The 20,045-nt window shown below is 39.5% G+C and overlaps 1 protein-coding gene and 2 non-coding genes across 8 annotated transcripts in view; all 3 read right to left on the bottom strand.

Annotated features, from left to right (window-relative positions):
• Positions 1–18,068, bottom strand: part of alph (alphabet) — a 44,074-nt gene extending 26,006 nt beyond the window's left edge. Inside the window, exons 1-9 of one of the 6 annotated variants that reach the window (XR_010851253.1) lie at positions 17,769–17,907; positions 11,311–11,479; positions 10,851–10,955; positions 10,618–10,734; positions 9,062–9,319; positions 7,187–8,230; positions 6,759–7,149; positions 6,267–6,621; positions 4,663–4,765 (exon numbers count right to left, since the gene is read on the bottom strand). Coding sequence is in view for 5 of the 6 variants with exons in the window: in XM_067093532.1 (XP_066949633.1) it covers positions 4,663–4,765; positions 6,267–6,384; positions 8,009–8,230; positions 9,062–9,319; positions 10,618–10,734; positions 10,851–10,955; positions 11,311–11,463 (1,076 nt within the window). In the remaining variant the exon portion in view is untranslated. Of the gene's footprint in view, positions 1–4,662; positions 4,766–6,266; positions 6,622–6,758; positions 7,150–7,186; positions 8,231–9,061; positions 9,320–10,617; positions 10,735–10,850; positions 10,956–11,310; positions 11,480–17,090; positions 17,464–17,637 lie in introns of those variants that run through there. The other 5 variants (XM_067093532.1, XM_067093530.1, XM_067093529.1 and 2 more) reach the window with 5 other exon arrangements.
• On the bottom strand, positions 630–748 carry LOC136832932 (5S ribosomal RNA). Its single transcript, XR_010851355.1, has one exon. It is a non-coding gene; the product is annotated as a 5S ribosomal RNA (ribosomal RNA).
• LOC136832933 (U6 spliceosomal RNA) lies at positions 2,330–2,434 on the bottom strand. Its single transcript, XR_010851356.1, has one exon. It is a non-coding gene; the product is annotated as a U6 spliceosomal RNA (small nuclear RNA).
• Positions 18,069–20,045: the final 1,977 nt, after the last annotated feature.

Below are 20,045 nucleotides of genomic sequence, written 5' to 3'. Positions count from 1 at the left end.
CAGGTTCCTAACACTTTCTCTCCCTCTAGTGTTGCCCCCAACCTGTTGACGACCCGTCGGAAAAACAACACTAGGTTGGGGTTCAGAAGCTTGAGGGAGATCCTTTCTGCAATTCCGTTGGATCGAGCCACCACCACAGATCCTCTTTATATAAGGAAGAATTCTCAATTCCTCTTTCAAGTCTTCCTTGCTTTGTCAGTTCTCCAACAAAAGAACTGAAGAGGCCTGAGATGCAGACTCCCAGAAAACAAACTTCTCCAGCGAGGAAATGGTCCCCAGCAGACTCATTCCTTCCTTCACCTAGCATGTTTCCTTTTCCAAGAAGGCCGAAACTTTTTCGTACATAGAAGTTGCCGTTCTTGCGACGGAGACGCTATAAAAGCCACTGAATAGATCTGAATTCCCAGACACAATGGACAGTGAGGGGATCAGCTGCGACTTCTCCACAGACCAGAAGTCCCAGGGACTTCACGAGTTGCAGAGTCAACTGAAGGTCCTCCAGATACCTTCGCCGACGACGCCGAATCAACCAGTCGTCCAAGTAGAGTGAGATCCTGACGTGCGACAGATGCAACTGCATCGCAACGCGTTTTCATGAGACGTGTAAACACCCTCGGAGCAAAATGTGACGCCAACAGCATCTGGTGTTCCCAGGCGGTCAACCATCCAAGTACTGACCAGACCCAACGTTGCTTAACTTCGCTGATCGGACGAGAAGCGGTGTTTTCAACGTGGTATGGCCGTTGTGCAGAGTCCAAAGCAGAGAGCCCTGAACTGGTACGTCTAGTCCCCAAGACAACCTGAGATACTTCACCGAACGTGGATGAATTGGGGCGTGAAGATAAGTATCTTGGAGATCCAAAGATACCATCCAATCCCGGGATGAAGGGCTCCTAGTATTGACTGCGAGGTCTCCATCTTGAACTTTTCCTTCCGGACCAAGTTGTTCGACCTGTTGACGCCCAAGACGGGTCTCCAGCCTACTGAAAGTTTCGGGACTAGAAACAATCTGTAGTAAAATCCCGGGGAACACCGAGTCCAATATCTGTTCCACTGCTCTCCGCTCGAACATCTGTTCGAGCAGGTCAAACAATTTTCTGTTTGACAGGAAGGCAGTTGGGAAACAAAAAACAAAAGAGGAGACAGGAAGGGAATCAAGTAACCTCTCTCTAACAGTAGGAGGGACCAAACGTCTGCCCCTCACTCTTTCCAGGCTTGTGCAAAATGAAGCCTGGTTGCAAAGGGAGTCTGGAGATGAAGGGAGTCACTTGCTACCTCTCTTGGAAGTGACATTCCTTCGGGAAAAAAACTCTTTCTCGTGGTGCGGGTCTCGTGTTGCTTCCCATGGAAGCCCCTTTGTTATGCAAACATTTAGCTTCCGAGATCGGTGCAAGCGTTATGAAGGAGAAGCAGTTTGAATGTCGATAACTTTAGTTTTGAGAAAAACGATATTTTTTGCTTCTCTGTGTATTTATTTGCTTGCCGTTACACAGTTTGATGTTTTTATGACATAATGAAAAGCCAAAAAATAGACCTGCAAAGTAATATAACTTCGCTAAATGAAGCTAAATGAAGCGAGTGTCAAAACACGGCTGAGGTTGGCCAGCGTGACGTTTTACTTAGTCAAGCTCTGAGCTGCTACTGACTGACTGCCACTGACTGCCCTGCGGCATTCCTGTCTTTCGCTGATGCGTACTATGTCCACAGGGTTGCCATAGATCGCATTAGATATTATTTCATAGCTAAAAGGAAATTACCACCGATATACTGACAATATCATTACATTATAATATAATTATAATATAATATAACTACAATTATATAATATTATTACAATCATAATATAATACAATTATAATATAATTATATAATTACATTTTTCATATTATGAAAAATGTAATTTGACTATGATAGGATACTGTTTTGTTTATAACTTCTAACTGTGGCGAACTTTTAAATAAAACTTTCTGAGAAGAAGTCAGGATATGTATGATGCCATATATAAAATATCCCAGAAAATTTCATTTCCGATTTTTTTCACAAACGCTCCCCTTAAGACAAAGACAACTGCGAAGGTGGAGAGAGAGGAGCCGACGGTTGAAAAGTCTCAGGAAACAGATCCTTAAGAAAAAAGCCAGAGTCTGATAATCAGAGGAAGAAGAAGACGAAAGAAGTTTCTCTTCATACAAAGGCTGTGACGAAAAGAGGATGTTCTTCCGCAGCTGGAGGGTCTTGAGTGAGTGGTGAAAGTAGTTCCGATTCGCCCGATACGTAAGCGGGAACTACCGCGAACGAAGAAGTCGTCAACTAGAGTACGTATAGTAAACATAAAAATGTGGAACGCTTTCACGATTAGCGTGTCATCCTTGCGCAAGAGCCATGCTAATCTTCTCTGTATCGTTCCAATTAGTATATGTACTGCCGAAGCAAGTACTGGCTAAATTAAGGACATCAGATGTTGAAGCGGGTAGTTGTGCGACATGATGAACAACTGGAGCGGTGTCAACACAAGACTTGAAGCTATACGGCGAAGCGAGCGCGGGGCGTCATGACGTGACGCGCGAGAGGCTCCGTGGCAAGTACTAGAAGAGAGTCACAGCGTGGCGCGCCCGAAGCGTCATGGCTGGGCGCGCCCGAGCGCCAAGGTGAGGAGCGCGTGGAAGCGTGAGAAGCGCCGACGAAGAGCAAGACGCGCGCTCCTGGCGCGACAAGAGAAAAGGCCAACACCTCAACTCGGGGAAGACGAATAGGAAGCCACTAAACACTCTCTCTAGATGACAGACGCTCTGTATCGTTCCCGAAGCGGGAGACGAAGGTGAAAGTCTGTACTTCTTAACAGGCAGATACGAATCTTGAAAGGTTCATGAGAGCATCCAGCTGTTGTTGCAAACCCAACAAAATCTTACGCGTTGGAGAAGCCACTCTCTCGGGAGAAGGGCTGAACCTGAGAGAAAGGAAAGGGGGCGAGAGACGTATACTTCCTTCCACAGGGGAAGAAGCTCTAGCCCTTGCCTTAGCGCGACAGGGGTCGAGTAGAGTGATCATTCAAAAACACTTTATTCTCTTCTGTAGAGGAATATCCACGCAACTTTCGGGAAGAGTACAAACGTCTAGAGGAAGAGGACGTGGCGTCCTCTCCTCTAAGCTTCTCTTAAGAGGGCGAGAGTCCAACCGAGCTCCAACCCCGTGGCGGGAGGACGTGTCGGAGGACGAAAGCAATCCTTCAGGATGCGTGCCTGAGCACGATCCCTGGCAGCCTGGGAAGCGTCATCAGGACCTGCCGGAAGGGACGCCAGATCGGTGGGAAGCCCCGTAACCCTCATGCGGCTTTCGACATGCCCCCTCCCTGGTCCTGGGAGTTCGACAGAGGTCCAGGCCTAGAGGCATTATAGGGCCGATCTGACGCCCCTCCACAACACTAGGGGCACTAGCACTAACACTATGCGTTTGAATTGCATTCACTTTAGTTTCAAGAGCACGCATTGACTCCACACGAGCCAGGGAATTACCTTCTGCAGCAACAAACTACAGGGTTAATAATAAATTACTACAGGGTTACTAGTAGGAGAAAACCCTGACTGTCCAACTAAGGATGCACTCTAGGAGGAAGATTTCCTCAGCCTATCACGCTCCAATTTAAGCATATAGGCTTCATATTTCTTCCACTCACCCTCAGACAATCCCACACATTCATTACCGATTATCATAGAGCATTGAACACCCTTACATATCATACATAAAGAGTGAGGAACTATCAAAGTCTTCGATAGCCTCACCTTACATTCACCCAAGCTACAGACTCGATAGCTAGAGGTAAGACATCTTAATTATAAGAAAAGTCAAAAGCAAAATCAAAACGGTCCACAAAGAGCGTATGCCAAGTCACAGATCCAGTCGAATACCAAAAACAACCAAAATACTTAAGTGACAACAAATTTCGAAATCCAAAGGCGGAGGAACTGACAACAGGTGTTGACAGTCCGGCGACAGAGAAAATCTGAATAGAAAATGGGAATGGTTCCTGATACCCGCCTCCCAGCGGCGGGAATGGGTACTAACCACCTGACCGGCCACTGCGTGTGCCGCGAAATTTGAAATTCTGTCGGACCTTCGGAGAATACAGCTATATATATATCTGGCAGGTAAGTCTCATGAACAAAATATTTTTTTGCTCTGTTCTTGTCAGACTGGATAACTGATGTCAGTACTCGCTTGCTTAAAAATCAACTAAAAACGTTTAATTATTTCTAATACTTCAACAAAATACTAATATTCCTTTAACTGAAAAAGATTCTTTGGCACGTACGGGTTCAAGGGGCTCTGGATTTGACATTCACAATGACTTAACATTTCTTTTGGCAGTCTTTTTCCCTGCCATTAATTTATTTTTAATCTGTGCTCAAGTAAGAGCTGCTTGATGGGAAGAGCTTTTGCAGTGTTCAAAAACAGTAAGTCTTGAGAAACTGCAAGGTCTCCAATTACACACACTATATAGTAAATCATATGCAAACCTCCAAAACTTTTTCAGTATATACAGTAATATGTAAACTTTTTATAGGCTCCAATTCTGTTCATAAGATTTAACAATCATTACACACACTGTCTGAGTCTGCTAAGAGTTACTGTGAAGGAAAAATATTCTACATTACTAGAACTACTTACTTGGAAGCTAGACCTCCACCAGGAGGAAGGCCAGGAATTTCTTCACTAGCGAGTGCTTGCATTATCTGAGGTATAGCTATTTTGCCTTCAGTTTTGCATAATTCTGCCAAAAAAAATAAATAAATTAAACAATATAGTAAGGTATACCAATATTAGAATACTTGTCAGTATAACTGGTAAGTCTTTTCTTCCAATAACTATACAAAATACTATCATACCCTAGTTTAAGCCCCAGTGAGTTAAACTACAATACTGTACCATTTTTCCTCCAATTTCCAAGTGCTCCCTAAAACTAACAAGTAAATTAATACACGCTGAGAATCTTTTCTCTGAAGTATTGTTAACCAACTCCAAGTTTTAGTAGTTAATATCCATTAGTAAAATATTAGTATGCTTGCAATAATCACAGTTTCAGCTGCTGCAAGTGATATATGATTGCCTGAGTTCAAGTAGCTTTGGACACATTTTGAACATAGTAGGGACTTTGTAAATTGTGTGTACCATACCAGTGAATGAAAATATCCCTGTAAACATTACTACTGTAATAAATCTTTAACAAGCTTTATATTAAAATTTAAGTAATAAACTGAGAAATAAGAATGCTTGTGTTCAATGATTCCATTCAACAGCCCTTCACAAACCCTCAAATACAGTGCATACGGTCCTTGTGATAATCGTATCATACCTGTGTATACTGATGTATTCATTAATATATTCAACAGCTTGCAATGCCTTCCTAAAAGAATATTCATTTAAGAAAATAGCAAAAAATCTAAAATGAAAATACAAATTGTGCTTCTTTACAATACTGTATATGACTGGCAGTAGCAGACACTGAGGTGACAGGCAGAGTTATGCTGTCTGAAAATGTAGAAATTATCTCACAGGCATGTTTTATCTAATCAATATTGCTGTCACATACTGCATTATTTTGACAAATGATCTAGAACTTTTGTTATTTATAGGTGAATTTGGATGGGATTTGATTTATATTGTCTTTGGCAATGAAGGTGTTCATTTTGTTGACATGGAGTAATCTAAGTATACTGTACAAGACAGTAATTAGGTGGGAACTTGGTGCAGGAAGAGGGAGAAAAGAGAAAAGCAGTAAAAGCATAAGATAACTCTCTTTGACTGCTCGTTGTTTAAAGATGGATTTCAAAAGGGTTTAATTAATTTTTCCTTTCTTAATGATTTTTTCCTAGTTTCTTTGTGTCTAATGTTATTAGATATGGCACTAAAAAGAAGTCTTGTATACAAGATATGGCAATATATACTGGAGATTCTCTTTTTATACTTCTTGTGAAGAGTACAGCAGTTCTCTTTTTTTACAGCAAGTCAAAATCCTCACTGATGCTGTAATAATTGGGCTTTCCTGTAAACATATGCCAAAATCTTTAAAACTGACCCCATGCATGTCATAAAAAGAATTCTCAACTTATATAGATTAAAGCACTGAAGTCCAATTCCCACTCAAGCATTTGAAATATAAATAATCTTAAAACCTGTTTTCATTGCACATCACATATACATCATCTAAATAAATAATAATGGTTACCTTACTTTACTACGTAAAGTTTCCATTGTATAAACAAACAACTTACCTGTCACTTTCTTCTCTAAGAGTTCTTCCAACTCCTTTTCCTTCTTTATAGCTTCTTCGGATACCTTTGTGGCCCCCGGTAGAGTAATCAGCACTAGGCTTATGTTATCTCGGCTACCCTGAAACCAGTGGATAAATGAATCAAATCTAGGTAAAATAAATTGCACTTTGATTCCAACGTAACCTTGTGTTTCCCATCTACTCAATATTTTCATACTGATTCCACTTCAAAAACTGTGAATTTGTTCATTAGCACATTCAGGTCAGTCATCAACTTCTGGTATATCAATCAAATTATCCATCACACATCTTACTCATGACCTCAAAACAACGTTTCACCCAGCATAGTCTTTCTTCTGTTGTTATTACTGACCCATCCCTCATTTTAACCGACATTTTACTTTTCTCTTTTCACCCTTGGATAGCTTGTTAATAACTCTGTGGGCTTCCCTAACACCATTACCAATCCCAAAAAATCAGACTTTGTTAACACCACCAGTAAGTTTGTCCAAATATTATCAGTCATCTCATCTTGATTTTCATCTAATTCACTAACTACACTTGAGTGCTTTTAGCATCTCCTCCCTGACATCTGTCTATATGTATACCTCTTGCTTTTGTCGATTCTTTATATCTCACAATTCCTGCAGTATTCAAGGTCTCCGTCTTGTTAACCCATTTCCAAGTACTTCTATTCCAATATATTAATATAAATTCTTGATCTTAAACCGGTCACATTGTCTGCTCCTCCTCGATATGGATTCTAATGCTGCAAGTTCATTTCGATATTCAAATGCAAGTACCTTGCAATGATCATCCTCATGAAGCTTCTTTTTCTCTGCCGGTTAATGACTTTTGGTCTATTTGATTTCAATAACTACCACCTGGATTTCTTTTAACTGGGAGAAAAAAAAATATCACCAATCAACAAATTACTTGCAGCATAAAATCTAATAAATTGCACCCCATTTGTCTGCTGTCTCTCTCACATTACTCTTGCCCACTAAAACCTCCATACCCCTGTTATTCATATCTACTTTATCATTCATATCACCAACAAAAATTCTCATATTTTCTTCTGGTATTTCATCTGTAACATACTATACTTCGATATAAAATTCATCTTTTATTTCTTTGGAGATTTCATTTGTTGGTGTACAGCACACTATAATACTCATATTGCAGTTTTTATTTAAACTCTGCCAGAAGTATTCTACTGTTGTATGTATAAGATATGTATAGCAGGATGACCACTTGAACTTGAGCTGAAAAAACAGAAAAATCAAGCACTTCGTGAGCTCTCAAATCATACTTAAAGATCATTCTTCAGAGATTAAGATATGAAAAATAAACAATTAACACCTATATCATTCATGAGAGAGAGAGAGAGAGAGAGAGAGAGAGAGAGAGAGAGAGAGAGAGAGAGAGAGAGAGAGAGAGAGAGAGAGAATTAAATGAAAACATCAACTAAATATCATGTTCCCATTGGCATATCAATGTTACTTGTCCAAAAGATCTGTCGAAAGTGTGCAAGTATATTGTGCACTCTGCATACTCACTTTGGCCTTGAGGAAAATGGCAGACACCATCATATAAACAATTAGTCATAAGGTGGTTTAGGCTTCAGTAAAACAAATGATTATGAAAAAACTTGCCTTTTAACAAACTAATCAATTTGCTCTTATTAAGAATCTCCCTATTATGTACTATATCTGAAAACTTATGCATTGTATATCTCCTTACCTTGTAAAGACAAGTATCGACAATCTGGTTTGTAATTGCTTCTAGGTCGTCTGTGATCAGGAGACGTGAGCGGACAAAAGCGCACAAGTCCTCATTGGTCATGACATCCCAGACTCCATCACATGCCAGCACCAGAAACTCATCATCACTCTGGCGACGTTCGACGTAAATTTCAGGTTCAGGAGATACCAGCTGCTCACAGGGTCCTTTGCCTTCAACATTCTATGATTACAATTGGAAAAATATCAAACATTCAGTAATAAATCTATGCAATGGTCCTGTTCCACAAGACAACACAGAAATATAGACAGACAACAATCACAAGCCTATCGATATGTAAGCAAATTTCTTGGACAAAAACTAAATAACCTTTTAACCCTTTTCTACACTTCTCATGGACCAGTTGAATGTTGAGTCCAGTAACTTGCACAAAAGCCCCAGCAAAACCTATGCCATACCTGGGATATCTTAAAAGTGCTTATAATTCTCCCTTTTTGTTAATTATGTCACTTTTATATTTGCCATACAGGAATCAAAAGAATGGTTTTTTTCTTAATGTAAGTCAACCATTCAGTGCAAGCTCAGAGTTTAGCAAAAGTAGATATGTGGTGTTACCCTGTGTTAACATACTCTCAGGAAAAAGCCTAGGAAATTTATAAAAGCAGAAGAGTGGACTGCAGAAGGGAGGACTGCAAACAAAGCAAGTAAAATTTGTGGTGACTGGAAGGAAGGCAAGGGGACATGCTCAGTAGGGAAGCACTTGTTCTCAGTAATAACTTCCTATAGCTGGCGTATGTAATGTAATAAGAAAAAGGAAGACCTCCAAACATAGCTTTTGATACTACTCTTGATAATTTTCCTTACAGACAAATTTTAACATTACCTGCAATGATAATTCTCAATTTTACTCAAATTTACTTTTTTGATTTAGCTGGGTTTAGATGAAATAAATTACCACTCCCTTTTGAAGAGATAACTTGCTACAATGCCTCTACAAGTTAGAAAAATACAACCACTACTAAACATTGAATGGCATATACTCTAGCGACTTACTTTGTACTCATAATCTCCAAGTGCTCTTGAGACTGCAAGGGATCCATTAACTCTTTGTATCATAACAGATCCTCCAGCATTTTGGATTCTCTCCTTTTCTGTCGGATTTACAGGTTTATGGTCTTGTGTACTAACACCAATACCTGTTTTTCGATATAAAACCCCTCTTGAATCACCACAGTTGGCTACAAATATGTGTGTTGGTGATATAAAGGCACAAATGGCGGTGGTTCCACTCTTATCCTCACCGCTGGCAACCTGAAATCATACAAACATTTTACCGCTACCTTCACATGACGAATTTATCAATATGAGTAACTGACCAAGCATAAAGTACAAAATATCAATACAAGACATAAGCACGCTTTTATTCCTATACATGAGAAATGCTTCTTACAAATGCTGACCACATGGATATTTAAAATGGGTAAACAGCTCTCGAACTGCCAGCATGCTTGGTAGGAATAGACTTCATGACCTAGTGCTGAGTCTCTTACTTCCTCTAAATACTTTTCAAAATCCAAAGCATGTCCATTCTATGCGACCATATTAAAGCAATAAAATGTTCATTTTAGAATTCATTTCAAGGCAGTCTCCAACACAAAACTTCAAGCTCTTATGATGTAAAGTCTCCCCAAAACACTTCATGTTCCCACCTCTATTGGTTACTTTGCTATCATAACAAAATAGGCAGATCCCAATTTACTAGAATATACACCTGAATTAGAAACATTTTTGAAAATCAACAAGTTACTAGACCCGTTTAGATTCTGGGTACTGTAACCTAGTTCTGAAATTAGTAAGCAGAAGTAACCTTACGGAAACTTCTTTCTCTCAAAGTGTTGCTACATCCCAATTCATAAACTTTTGATTACTCCAGGCTGAACATCTGCCACATAATTTGAAGTTTTTGGTATGCATATAAGAACAATGATTTCCAAAATTAGATTGTGGTCAAAACCACATAAAACTATACCTTAAACACACAAATGAATGACATACAGGCCCATTTACAAAGATAGATAACTGATTTCCGGTAGAGTTTCTAAGGAAAAGCTTACAACTGGTTCATTTTTTCAGCTGCATAAATTACAAAGTGAAAAATAATGGAAACAAAACTTTTTACTGACACTAATACAGTAATGATTAGACAGCAAGTGCAACCACAACACAAGTGACACAACTGGCATAAGTCAAGACACATGGATATACCAAAATGATGGCAAACCACCTACTTCAAAAACTTTTTGTTTATTGTTATGAGTTGTCATCTGCATAAGTAACAACTTATAACACTTTAAACTGAATTCATAATCTCTTAAGACATTCTCTCCCTCCCTCCAATTTTGTTCCCAATAACATTCAGTCTTTTTGAAGGCAGTTTATTGTTAATTTTTGAGCTTGTGCCCCACTGTTTTACTGTCTTCTGGTTTCCATGTTTCTATGACTAAGAACCAGCAACATTTCTCAGCAGACTTTGCACAAAAGTAAGTACAGTACTGTATCTGAAGTTCCTATTAATGTACAAACATTCACAATATCAGCAAATACCTCACCTCTGGCATCTGTCGCATGGACTCATCTAACCTGAGGAAGCCCGCATGGATGCCCTTCTTTATACTGTCAATTGTTTTGTCTTCGCTTTCATTTGCTAATTTTGCTATGTGCGATGGCTGCAAGAAGATACAGATCAGATCAGACATTAAAAAATGACAAAATATTAACGTAAAAAAACTCCAGTCCCTTTCATTTCAAGAAGGTCTCTTAAACAAAAAAGATGAGAACCTACCTGGAATTCTTCACCAGATGTTATGGACTGCAATAGGTGTTCTGAGCAGTGCGATGAAACTCTAGCACCTGCATGCCCATCAAACACAGCAAAAAATGCCCAATCCTGGAAATCGGATAAAAATTTGCATGCAGTAACGTGTTTTGCATTTAGGGCAGTATCATATTTTTATGTAACTTTCTCATCTGAATGACTACCTACATTTTTCAATCTTGGTTGAAAAGTCAAGTAAAAGTTAAGATCTTACGCATACTGAACTGGTGTAACTATTCTTTATTACCACAATCAATGATAAAACAACACAAACTGAACTTTATTACCACAATCAATGATGAAACAGCTTAAGGGCCATCTATGTAATGAGAGTGCTCGTGGTAGTACTGTTTATGCACAGTAGTTTCCTGACCAACGAACAATAAAAAAAAAATGCTTCTGCCAACTTAATCATTCTTAGTAGTACCTTTAGTTCTCCAGGCAAATTTGCTACAGCAGCATGTGCATCTTCCATTTCAATGCGCCATCCCTGCATGCTGGACAGTCCATACTGCAGACCATTTCCCTTTCCATGTTCATTATGTTTCTCTGTTTTCGGCTTATCTAAGAATGCTCCCATGGTAAGATCACTTCATCTGTGTAAAAAAAAAAAAAAAAAAATTATGCTTACCATTAAAGTTTGTACTTACAGTATCTTGACGATTCACAAAGCATGGCACACCTATTTTGGTTAGGAATCATGAGTAACAGTATGAGAGGTAAAACATGGATTTATTTACCCTTGCTCTTTACTATTGTAAATCACTTTAATGAGACCACTAAGTTACACTTCTAGATTCATACAGTTCACCATAGGGATTTGTTCTTACATGAGAGGTGTTACTGGGGCAAGGTTAAGTTACAGAGGCTGGACCAGCTAAGTACGAAAAATGTTAAAATGAACAGCTTAAAAGCAAAATGTTAAAAGCAATACACCTAGGGCCAAAGTGATGCAACAAATAACCTTTAGTATGAAAGTGGTAACACCTATGGGTTTTATCCTAGCATTTCGCTGCATAATGTATTGTGTTACTTAATTAAATTTTCTGTGTGTCAACAAGGAGTTATCAAAAGATTTGTAAAGTTTGCATAAAGATTCATTACATACTGTAGTAGAATTCAATAATTACCAGGGAATGAAGATTACAAACCACAATCCTGCATACATCAAAACATATTTTGCCTCTTATTTCATTCAACTGCTATCAAACTAATCTTTTAAATATTCTATATCTAAAACCTTTCTATTTCTAAATTCAAGAACAGTAAATAGAATTGATTTCACCTAACCACACCACTCACATAGCCCAAATTAGTGGCCTTTGAATGTCCACACTCCCAGTCACTGAAAAAGTATGTGTGGTTAAGCATCCATCATCACTAACAACACTTTTTTTTGTGGTCTGGAGGCTTGTTCATACATTAGCCAGGTCTCCAAGTTTTGTTTCCACTGCTTTTTGGATTCATTTCAGTCAAATTGCAATTCCACAATATGTCATTTTACATTTAGTTTTATCATTCCACTCACCATTTCACTTCAATGACATTAATGCTTTCTCCAGTACTCATACAGCATCAGCTTCTTTAGTATTCATGGGTGTTAGTAATCGGGCCTATCTCTAATTTCTCATCCGTACGTGGATCTGTTCTCTGTATTTCATTTTGGTTAGTATTTAGTAAAGTTTACTAAGTACTGTAGATATTTTTGGAAGCTTGTATGATCTAATATTTTCGAAAGCTACCTAACCCATGAGGGGTTAATCCAGTTAGCACTGCTAATAAGCTGTTCCATAACATATTGGGCTTTCCCATACTCCCAGTTGCCTTGCAAGCAGGGGACATCATGATCCCTGGAACCTTCTAGCAGTCAGGCAAAATGGTTGGCCAGAGTAGTAGAACCCTAGGCCCAACTACCCACAAAACGAAAAAAACGGGGTACCCATGTAAGGGACAATTTTGGCGAACCGTGATATCCCCCCGAAGAGACTTCATGTCAGAAAGCAGTTTAGTTCTAACTATTGCCAAGAAATGGGTTCAGGATTAAACCATGCCATGTACCCCCTCCCCCTCTTAACAAGAGAAGGGAAGAGGGAAAACCTTCTCAGTCATCATGGCCCTGGAAGGCTACCCGAAGATTACGCACCAGTATCTTGTCTGACTCCAGCCAGTACTCCAATCTAGATGGTTCCCTAAAAAAATTGGAATAAGGGTGGAATGGAACCCAGTCATTCCAGATACACTAGGCTTTAGGTACACTGGATAAGATACTGCTCTTGTACAAACTGGAGCCTGGGTACCTACAAAACCTGTTGGGCAGCCACCAGAGGTCTCAAGGAGGTGTCTAGGGACTTGTGGACAATATCCCTCACATAGAATGAGGTAAAGGAAGTCTGACTATGCACGACCCTTGCCCTCATTGTCTGAAGAACCAAAAACTTCTTCCAGAAAGCTACTTTCGGACCCATACCCAACTTCGTGAACCTTCATATGGACAGGGAGGTCAATCTCCTCCAGAGGAGGTACAGGCTCATCTGATAACTTCACGAAGCCAGAAAGGCGTTTCTTGACAATCCTCTAGGAGTGTGTTCTTTTCAACACAAGAACAGCATGAACTAGGCAAGGTAACATCTCATCTGGTTTTCCACCTACAAAGTCTTGGAGGGAAGGGATCAAGACAGAAACCCAGGAATGAAGAGGACAGTTAGATTCCCACCCTTTTGAATGCCGAACAACCTAAGACAGCTGTGGAGTTCACCTTTTCCACCAAAGTCAAAGCTAAGAGAAAAACAGTCCAATGGCTCAAAAGGTGCCCTAGTAAAACTCAAAAGGACCAGGGGTACATCCCACTCAGGGGGCCAGAGTTCCCAAAGAGGATATGACTATTCGAAACATCTCATTAGCACAGATAACCCCGCCAAAGTGGAGAGGCTTAGGCCCTAAGTTGAAAACCTACAATACCGCTGGGCGGCAGCCTCTCACAGCGGAGAATGAAAGGCACTTTTCTCAGCGAAGGAGGATAAAGTTTGTGATCCACTACACAAATGCTCTGAGAGGAGAGATATTCCTTCTAAGACACCAATCACAGAAGATGGGCTACTTTCCCTGGTACAGAGGATGGCCTACTTTCCCTGGTACATGTTCACTGCAGAATGTCTAAGGTATCTTGACATCTCCCTTACAGCCCTGTGAGAAGAGCCTCTCTTTCACAAGAGATGCTGGATAATCTTCTATCACCTTCTTGGGATCTGGAACTAGAGAACATAAAACTGAAGTTAATTGTTCGACCTGGTCGCAAACAGAACGAGCATAAGATACTCCTATACCTCTAACAACTTCTCGGCTACTCAACTGTGTAGTCACTCACAACCAATCTAATAACTAAGTTGATCTGCAGTAACAATCTGTTGCCCAGAATGTATCTTGCAATCAAAGCAACAGCTTGGCAAACTGCCCCCTTGTGTATCTGCACCACCAACTTACACATAGTCCAAGACACCGTCCCTTACGTTTCTTGAGATAGGCCACAATGATCATGTTTCACTCATTAACATCACTAAGTGACCTTTCACCCAATCTTCTGATGCTTGCAATGATAGCAACACTGCCTGGGCCTGCAGGATGTTAATACTGTATGCAGACGAGGTGCAGCCTTCAGCCACATACCTGAAATGAACTCTCTACTCAGGTGTGTGGCCCACCCCTCCCATGATGCATCTGAAAACAGGAACATTTCTGGAGACAGAAAATCGCTGATAACCAGAAATCGACGAATATCAGCGCCGACAACTGGGGATTGGCGCCTCTGTTGGGTAGGTAACGGCGCCGAAAATCCAGTTATTGTCGTCACTAGACAAGCACCCTAAAACCAGATTGCCGATAACTAGAGACTGCCTTTATATTGTAAAAGGCCCAATGCAAACCAGCAAGTCATCATGTTTCACAGGTTAAGAGTGGAGAGGAAAAAGACCCTTAGATGCACTTCAAAGTAAATAAAGGTCTTATTGAGCTAGCCATAAAGGTCTGGCACTGTCTATTAGAAGCTCCTGTCCATCTGTGTTAAAGCATTACGCATTAATCACAAAATAGCCACAATTAAATGCCTATTTGCTAGTAAAGGTGCTAAATAAGTTAATACATGAAGCGTGATAGGTTAACAGTTATTTTGCTAGGCACTAAAACAAAACCTCCTTATAATCATAAAGCTATGATAACACATTCCTCACCTTAGTCTGAATTTTATGAACTAAAAATGTCAATTCTTCAGGGGGACCTAAAAAGGCTTATTCAGGATTTCAAGAAGGTTCCTGGTCACCCAGGCCTCCTAAATTGGATCTTCCAACTTTTTTTTTTAGCAGTGTCTAACCAAATCTTACAAGCCTTTACTGGGACCTAGCTGCTGGGTCTTACACTGAAGAGGAATCCTCCTTCCACCAATTGCTGCTTCAAAACAGGTCAGCATGGTGCACACTGCCCTGACAGTCATTCATTCCAATGGCTTTACTGTACAGTATCTACAATGTGATTTTCATTTTTTGTATTCAATATTTCAATGTGCAATATCATGAATGGAGTAATATCACATAAATAAAGTGTCCAAAATAAAGAAACTGACACCCCTTCCCAATATCTATTACTCATAACGACCATTCCATAAGGGTCAAAAACACCGCTCTGATATGGTTTAGTTCAAAGTCCACGGAGATGTTATAGGTGTAAGAGTACCCAGATATTAACAATAGTTTATCTTATCTTACGAAACATTATCAATTAGCCTATTCTCAGATAACATCAATAAGGATTACAACTAGTTACTAGCTTTCCAAAGTAAGAGCCTTTCAGTTACAGGCCCCATTCAATACCACAAATTACCAAAGTACTGCAATGAATATTACATGCATGCAAGAAATCTTTAAGGAAAAAGTTGCTATTATAAAACACTAATCAACATTTCAAAATTTCCCAAAGTACCAGAACATGCATTCTACATATGAGGAACAATCTTTTACTTATCTGTACACAGTACAGTATTACTTTTCTCTAAACAGTCCTCATTTATATACAATGCTTCCCTTACACCCATCCACATGACAATTTCATTTCTGAGATATGCCAAGTAAAATTAATCTTGAAATGTATCACTGAAGTTAATACACAGGTGAGACATAACCACACTTAATATACATCCTTTATGATCCATGCTAATGATAAAATTGTCAGAACACAACTCATCGTCTATTCGTTTAGTCTGTCTTCTGAACTTACACATGCTAGTATGCGACACTCATAAGCGGTAACCTAAACTCTGCTTCTACCTTCTCAACACTCTTCACTAATAGCCTTGGAAAATGGGGGAATTTAGCAAAGCTAGTATTATCAGATGACAAAACTTCTGAAATAAAAGTTTTAATGAAAGACTACAGTATGATTACAGTATTATATTATTCAAAATAGGCAAACATTATAACAGAACCTAACAAGACTGACTGCCAAGCATGCTTTCGCAGAATAGATGGTAAGTTGACAAAAAGCAAAAAAATTACGTAAAAATTAACAAATGTCGAAAAAGAGCTTGTTATTCTAACAAACACCGATGCAGGTCACAATAAACAGGACAATTGAGCATTTACAATCATTATTCCTCGTCTCAAAATAGGCTTTGGCATCTACGCTTCTAAACGGAACACAACACAGTCCTAGGGTACAAGGAATGAAAGACTAATGGAATTGGGTAGTATCGCAACATGGCACCCTGACATCCGCACAGTCTGGTCAGACGAACGTGCCTGCTACGATCAAGTAACCGTTTACCACGAAAACAGTTCTTAAATCCTGGACTGTAAACTGGCTAGCCTACCATGTGTCGGCTAGCCAGAACAGAATGCTACAGGCCAGAGGTTAAGACTATGACGTGAAGTAGGCTTACATGACATCGTATAATGCGTTTGTGGCACTGCATTCCAAGCCTAACGTTAACCTAACATAAGGAATTCGATTCACCTTCCTAGCCTGACCTAGGTTAAGCGAGCCTGCGCTGATAATTGAAGTCTTCGATAAATTACAAATTCCTTTACTACACAGCCTACGGATATATACTACGTTACTTATAATGGTTTTCTAGTAAAATTTGACAAAAAATCACAAGCCTACGAGTTTAATGAACAGGTCTACGACAGGGAACCAACTAGTATGGGCCGTGGCTAACCTAACCTGGGCAATCCAAGATACGTTGACGGATTGCACTAGGGTTGCACCTGAGGGAATGCGACACTTAAATAAACTTGAGAAATGCCATGCATAGCGAATGGAGAGAGAGAGAGAGAGAGAGAGAGAGAGAGAGAGAGAGAGAGAGAGAGAGAGAGAGAGAGAGAGAGAGAGAGAGAGAGAGAGAGAGAGAGTAATGGATATTTACGAGACGATTTAAGCGAGTAAGAAAGGACGGGATTTGTCAAACGAACACAGAGAGAGAGAGAGAGAGAGAGAGAGAGAGAGAGAGAGAGAGAGAGAGAGAGAGAGAGAGAGAGAGAGAGAGAGTAAAGAATATTTACGAGACGATATAAGCGAGTGCGAAAGGACGGGATTTGTCAAGTCAAACGAACACCTAGCGAGAGAGAGAGAGAGAGAGAGAGAGAGAGAGAGAGAGAGAGAGAGAGAGAGAGAGAGAGAGAGAAATCCTTTCCTGCCTACATCATCGCCTACTACGACAGGAGTCGAGAGAAGAGAAGAGAGAGAGAGAAGGGGCGCTTCATTTTCCTACCTATATAAATCGGCAGTTCTCTCGGGTTTGCTCTCAGCGCGTGAACCTCCCTCTCTTTATCTACACGTCACGAAACAACACATATCACCTTTCCGCGACACTAGGGCTGACGTGAACGACGATGCACTTACATTAGACCAAACATAAATAGTACTGCCATCGATGAACACTCTCACAATAGACTCCGCGACACAACCTTCAACGTTCGAAACCTCCGGAGGGGAAACGGGATCCACGGTGGAATGCACATCACCCGAAGGGATCCGATCCTCCGCCTCCGCGAGCCGTCCGTCCGGCGAGCGCGCGAGCTCCGTTCGGACGCGTCCGAGAAGCGTTTGTTTGGGAAACGGGTGGTCAGTTTTTTCTTTATTGTTTTTTGTTTAAACGGGGTGTTGTTTTGTTTTAATTTATGCGTCCGGCTATGAATGGTCGGTTTTTGAGTGGAGCGTTGTTGTATCTTAATTATATATGTCTGCCTATAAATGGTCAGTTTTTAAATGGAACGTTATTGTATTTGAATGGCACGTCTGCCTATAAATGGCCAGTTTTTGAATGGAGTGTTGCATTTTAATATACACGTCTGGCTATAAACTGTCAGTTTTTAAATGGAACGTTATTGTATTTAATGACACGTCTACCTATAACTGGCCAGCTTTTGAAAAGAGTGTTGTTGTAACTTAATTAACGTCTACCTATAAATGGTCAATTTTTTAATGAATAGTTGTAATTTAATTAACGTCTACCTATAAATGGCCAATTTTTTAATGAAGTGTTGTTTTAATTACAAGACTATCTATAAATGGCCAATTTTTTAATGGAGTGTTGTATTTTAATTACACGTCTATCTATAAATGGCCAATTTTTTAATGGAGTGCTGTTGTATTTTAACGAACGTCTATCTATAAATGGCCAATTTTTAAAATGGAATGTTATTGTATTTTAATTATACGTCTACCTAATAGTTTGGTAATGGGTTTATCAATTGTAGATTCCTCATGAACTTTCAGTAAGAATGATTGTTTTTAAATTGCTGATGTTAATAGTTATTCAGCAACGTATATATATATTTTTTTTTACACTACTTTGACCCATTTCTACACCACATTGATCGAAATGACACCACAATAAAGTTTTGTAGAAGAACCAGATACTTCTGGTGGATAATTAAACACATACACACAATGCACACACACACACACACATATATATATATATATATATATATATATATATATATATATATATATATATATATATATATATATATATATATAATCTTTTTTCATTTTTCCATTACATTTCCCCAACAGAAGCTGAATCCAGAGGATAACCTTATATAAAAAAAGTGGGTGCTGGCAAACCCATATCTTAGCTACTGAATCGTGGAAAAATCACAGCGCAGGAAACCCCTATGGCATTATCAGCTTCATAAAAAAAATCTCATCAGCAACGCAATGAACCCTCTTCACATACTGTGCTTTTCAATTCTATTTTCCAAACACTCTCCCGCTTCCTGAATATCAAGGCCCTACCTTCTGATTACATTTTTCCCGCCATCAAACCTGCACTTTCTGCTTATCTCTCTTATCTTTTCTGTTCTCCTGATGCCTCATGTACTGTGCTACGCGCAGTTCGCCTAAAAAGCTTCAGCCTTTTTTCTTTTATTTGCACTAATCATACATAAAGTAGTGCTGTCTTAACAGACACTTCATGCATTCACACCTTATAGTCTCGAAGACACTCCAGGTCCTTGTCACTTCTCTCATTCTACCATCATCGATTACATTTATTCCAAATGCCTGTACAAATCAAAAGTGTCCACTCTTCCAGCTTCATCATCAACGTTCATTTTTTCATCTTCCTCGTCTCCATATACCCTAATAACTATACGCTTACTCAATCTTACAGTTAACATTCTCCTCTTGCAAGCAAATTCAGACTGTTCCACCAGCCTTCTTGTATTTTCTTATTTAATCAGTCTTCCAGCATAGTAAGCATATTTAAAACTAAAATTTATTGCGAAAAGCCGATGTTTGTTTGTGTCAATAACGCAACCACCAAAACGATAAAGCGATCAGACATTCCTCATAATTGTGCAGTTACTTCACAAACAACCAGTAGCCTATTAAGTAACATTCAAACGAGAGCTGAAAGAACCCTGAAGTCTTTTGTTTACCTGCTTGTTCATATGCTTTACAAACGCACACACTCTCACACTCACACTAACACACAAACACACACACAAGCGCGTTAAGGAAACGACAGATCAATACAAGACCACATACTCATTGAGCTATGCCATTTAAATCCTGCTATGCAAACGCTTGATTTGGAGTAAGACAAGAGCCTAAGCTGTGCTACAAGTCTAGGTTTTTATTGCTGCCAATGACCGCGTCTCTCTCTAGTAC

The sequence above is a fragment of the Macrobrachium rosenbergii genome, chromosome 50 (assembly GCF_040412425.1).
Source record: "Macrobrachium rosenbergii isolate ZJJX-2024 chromosome 50, ASM4041242v1, whole genome shotgun sequence".
NCBI lineage: Eukaryota > Metazoa > Arthropoda > Malacostraca > Decapoda > Palaemonidae > Macrobrachium > Macrobrachium rosenbergii.
This window is presented reverse-complemented; position numbering and strand designations above follow the sequence as displayed.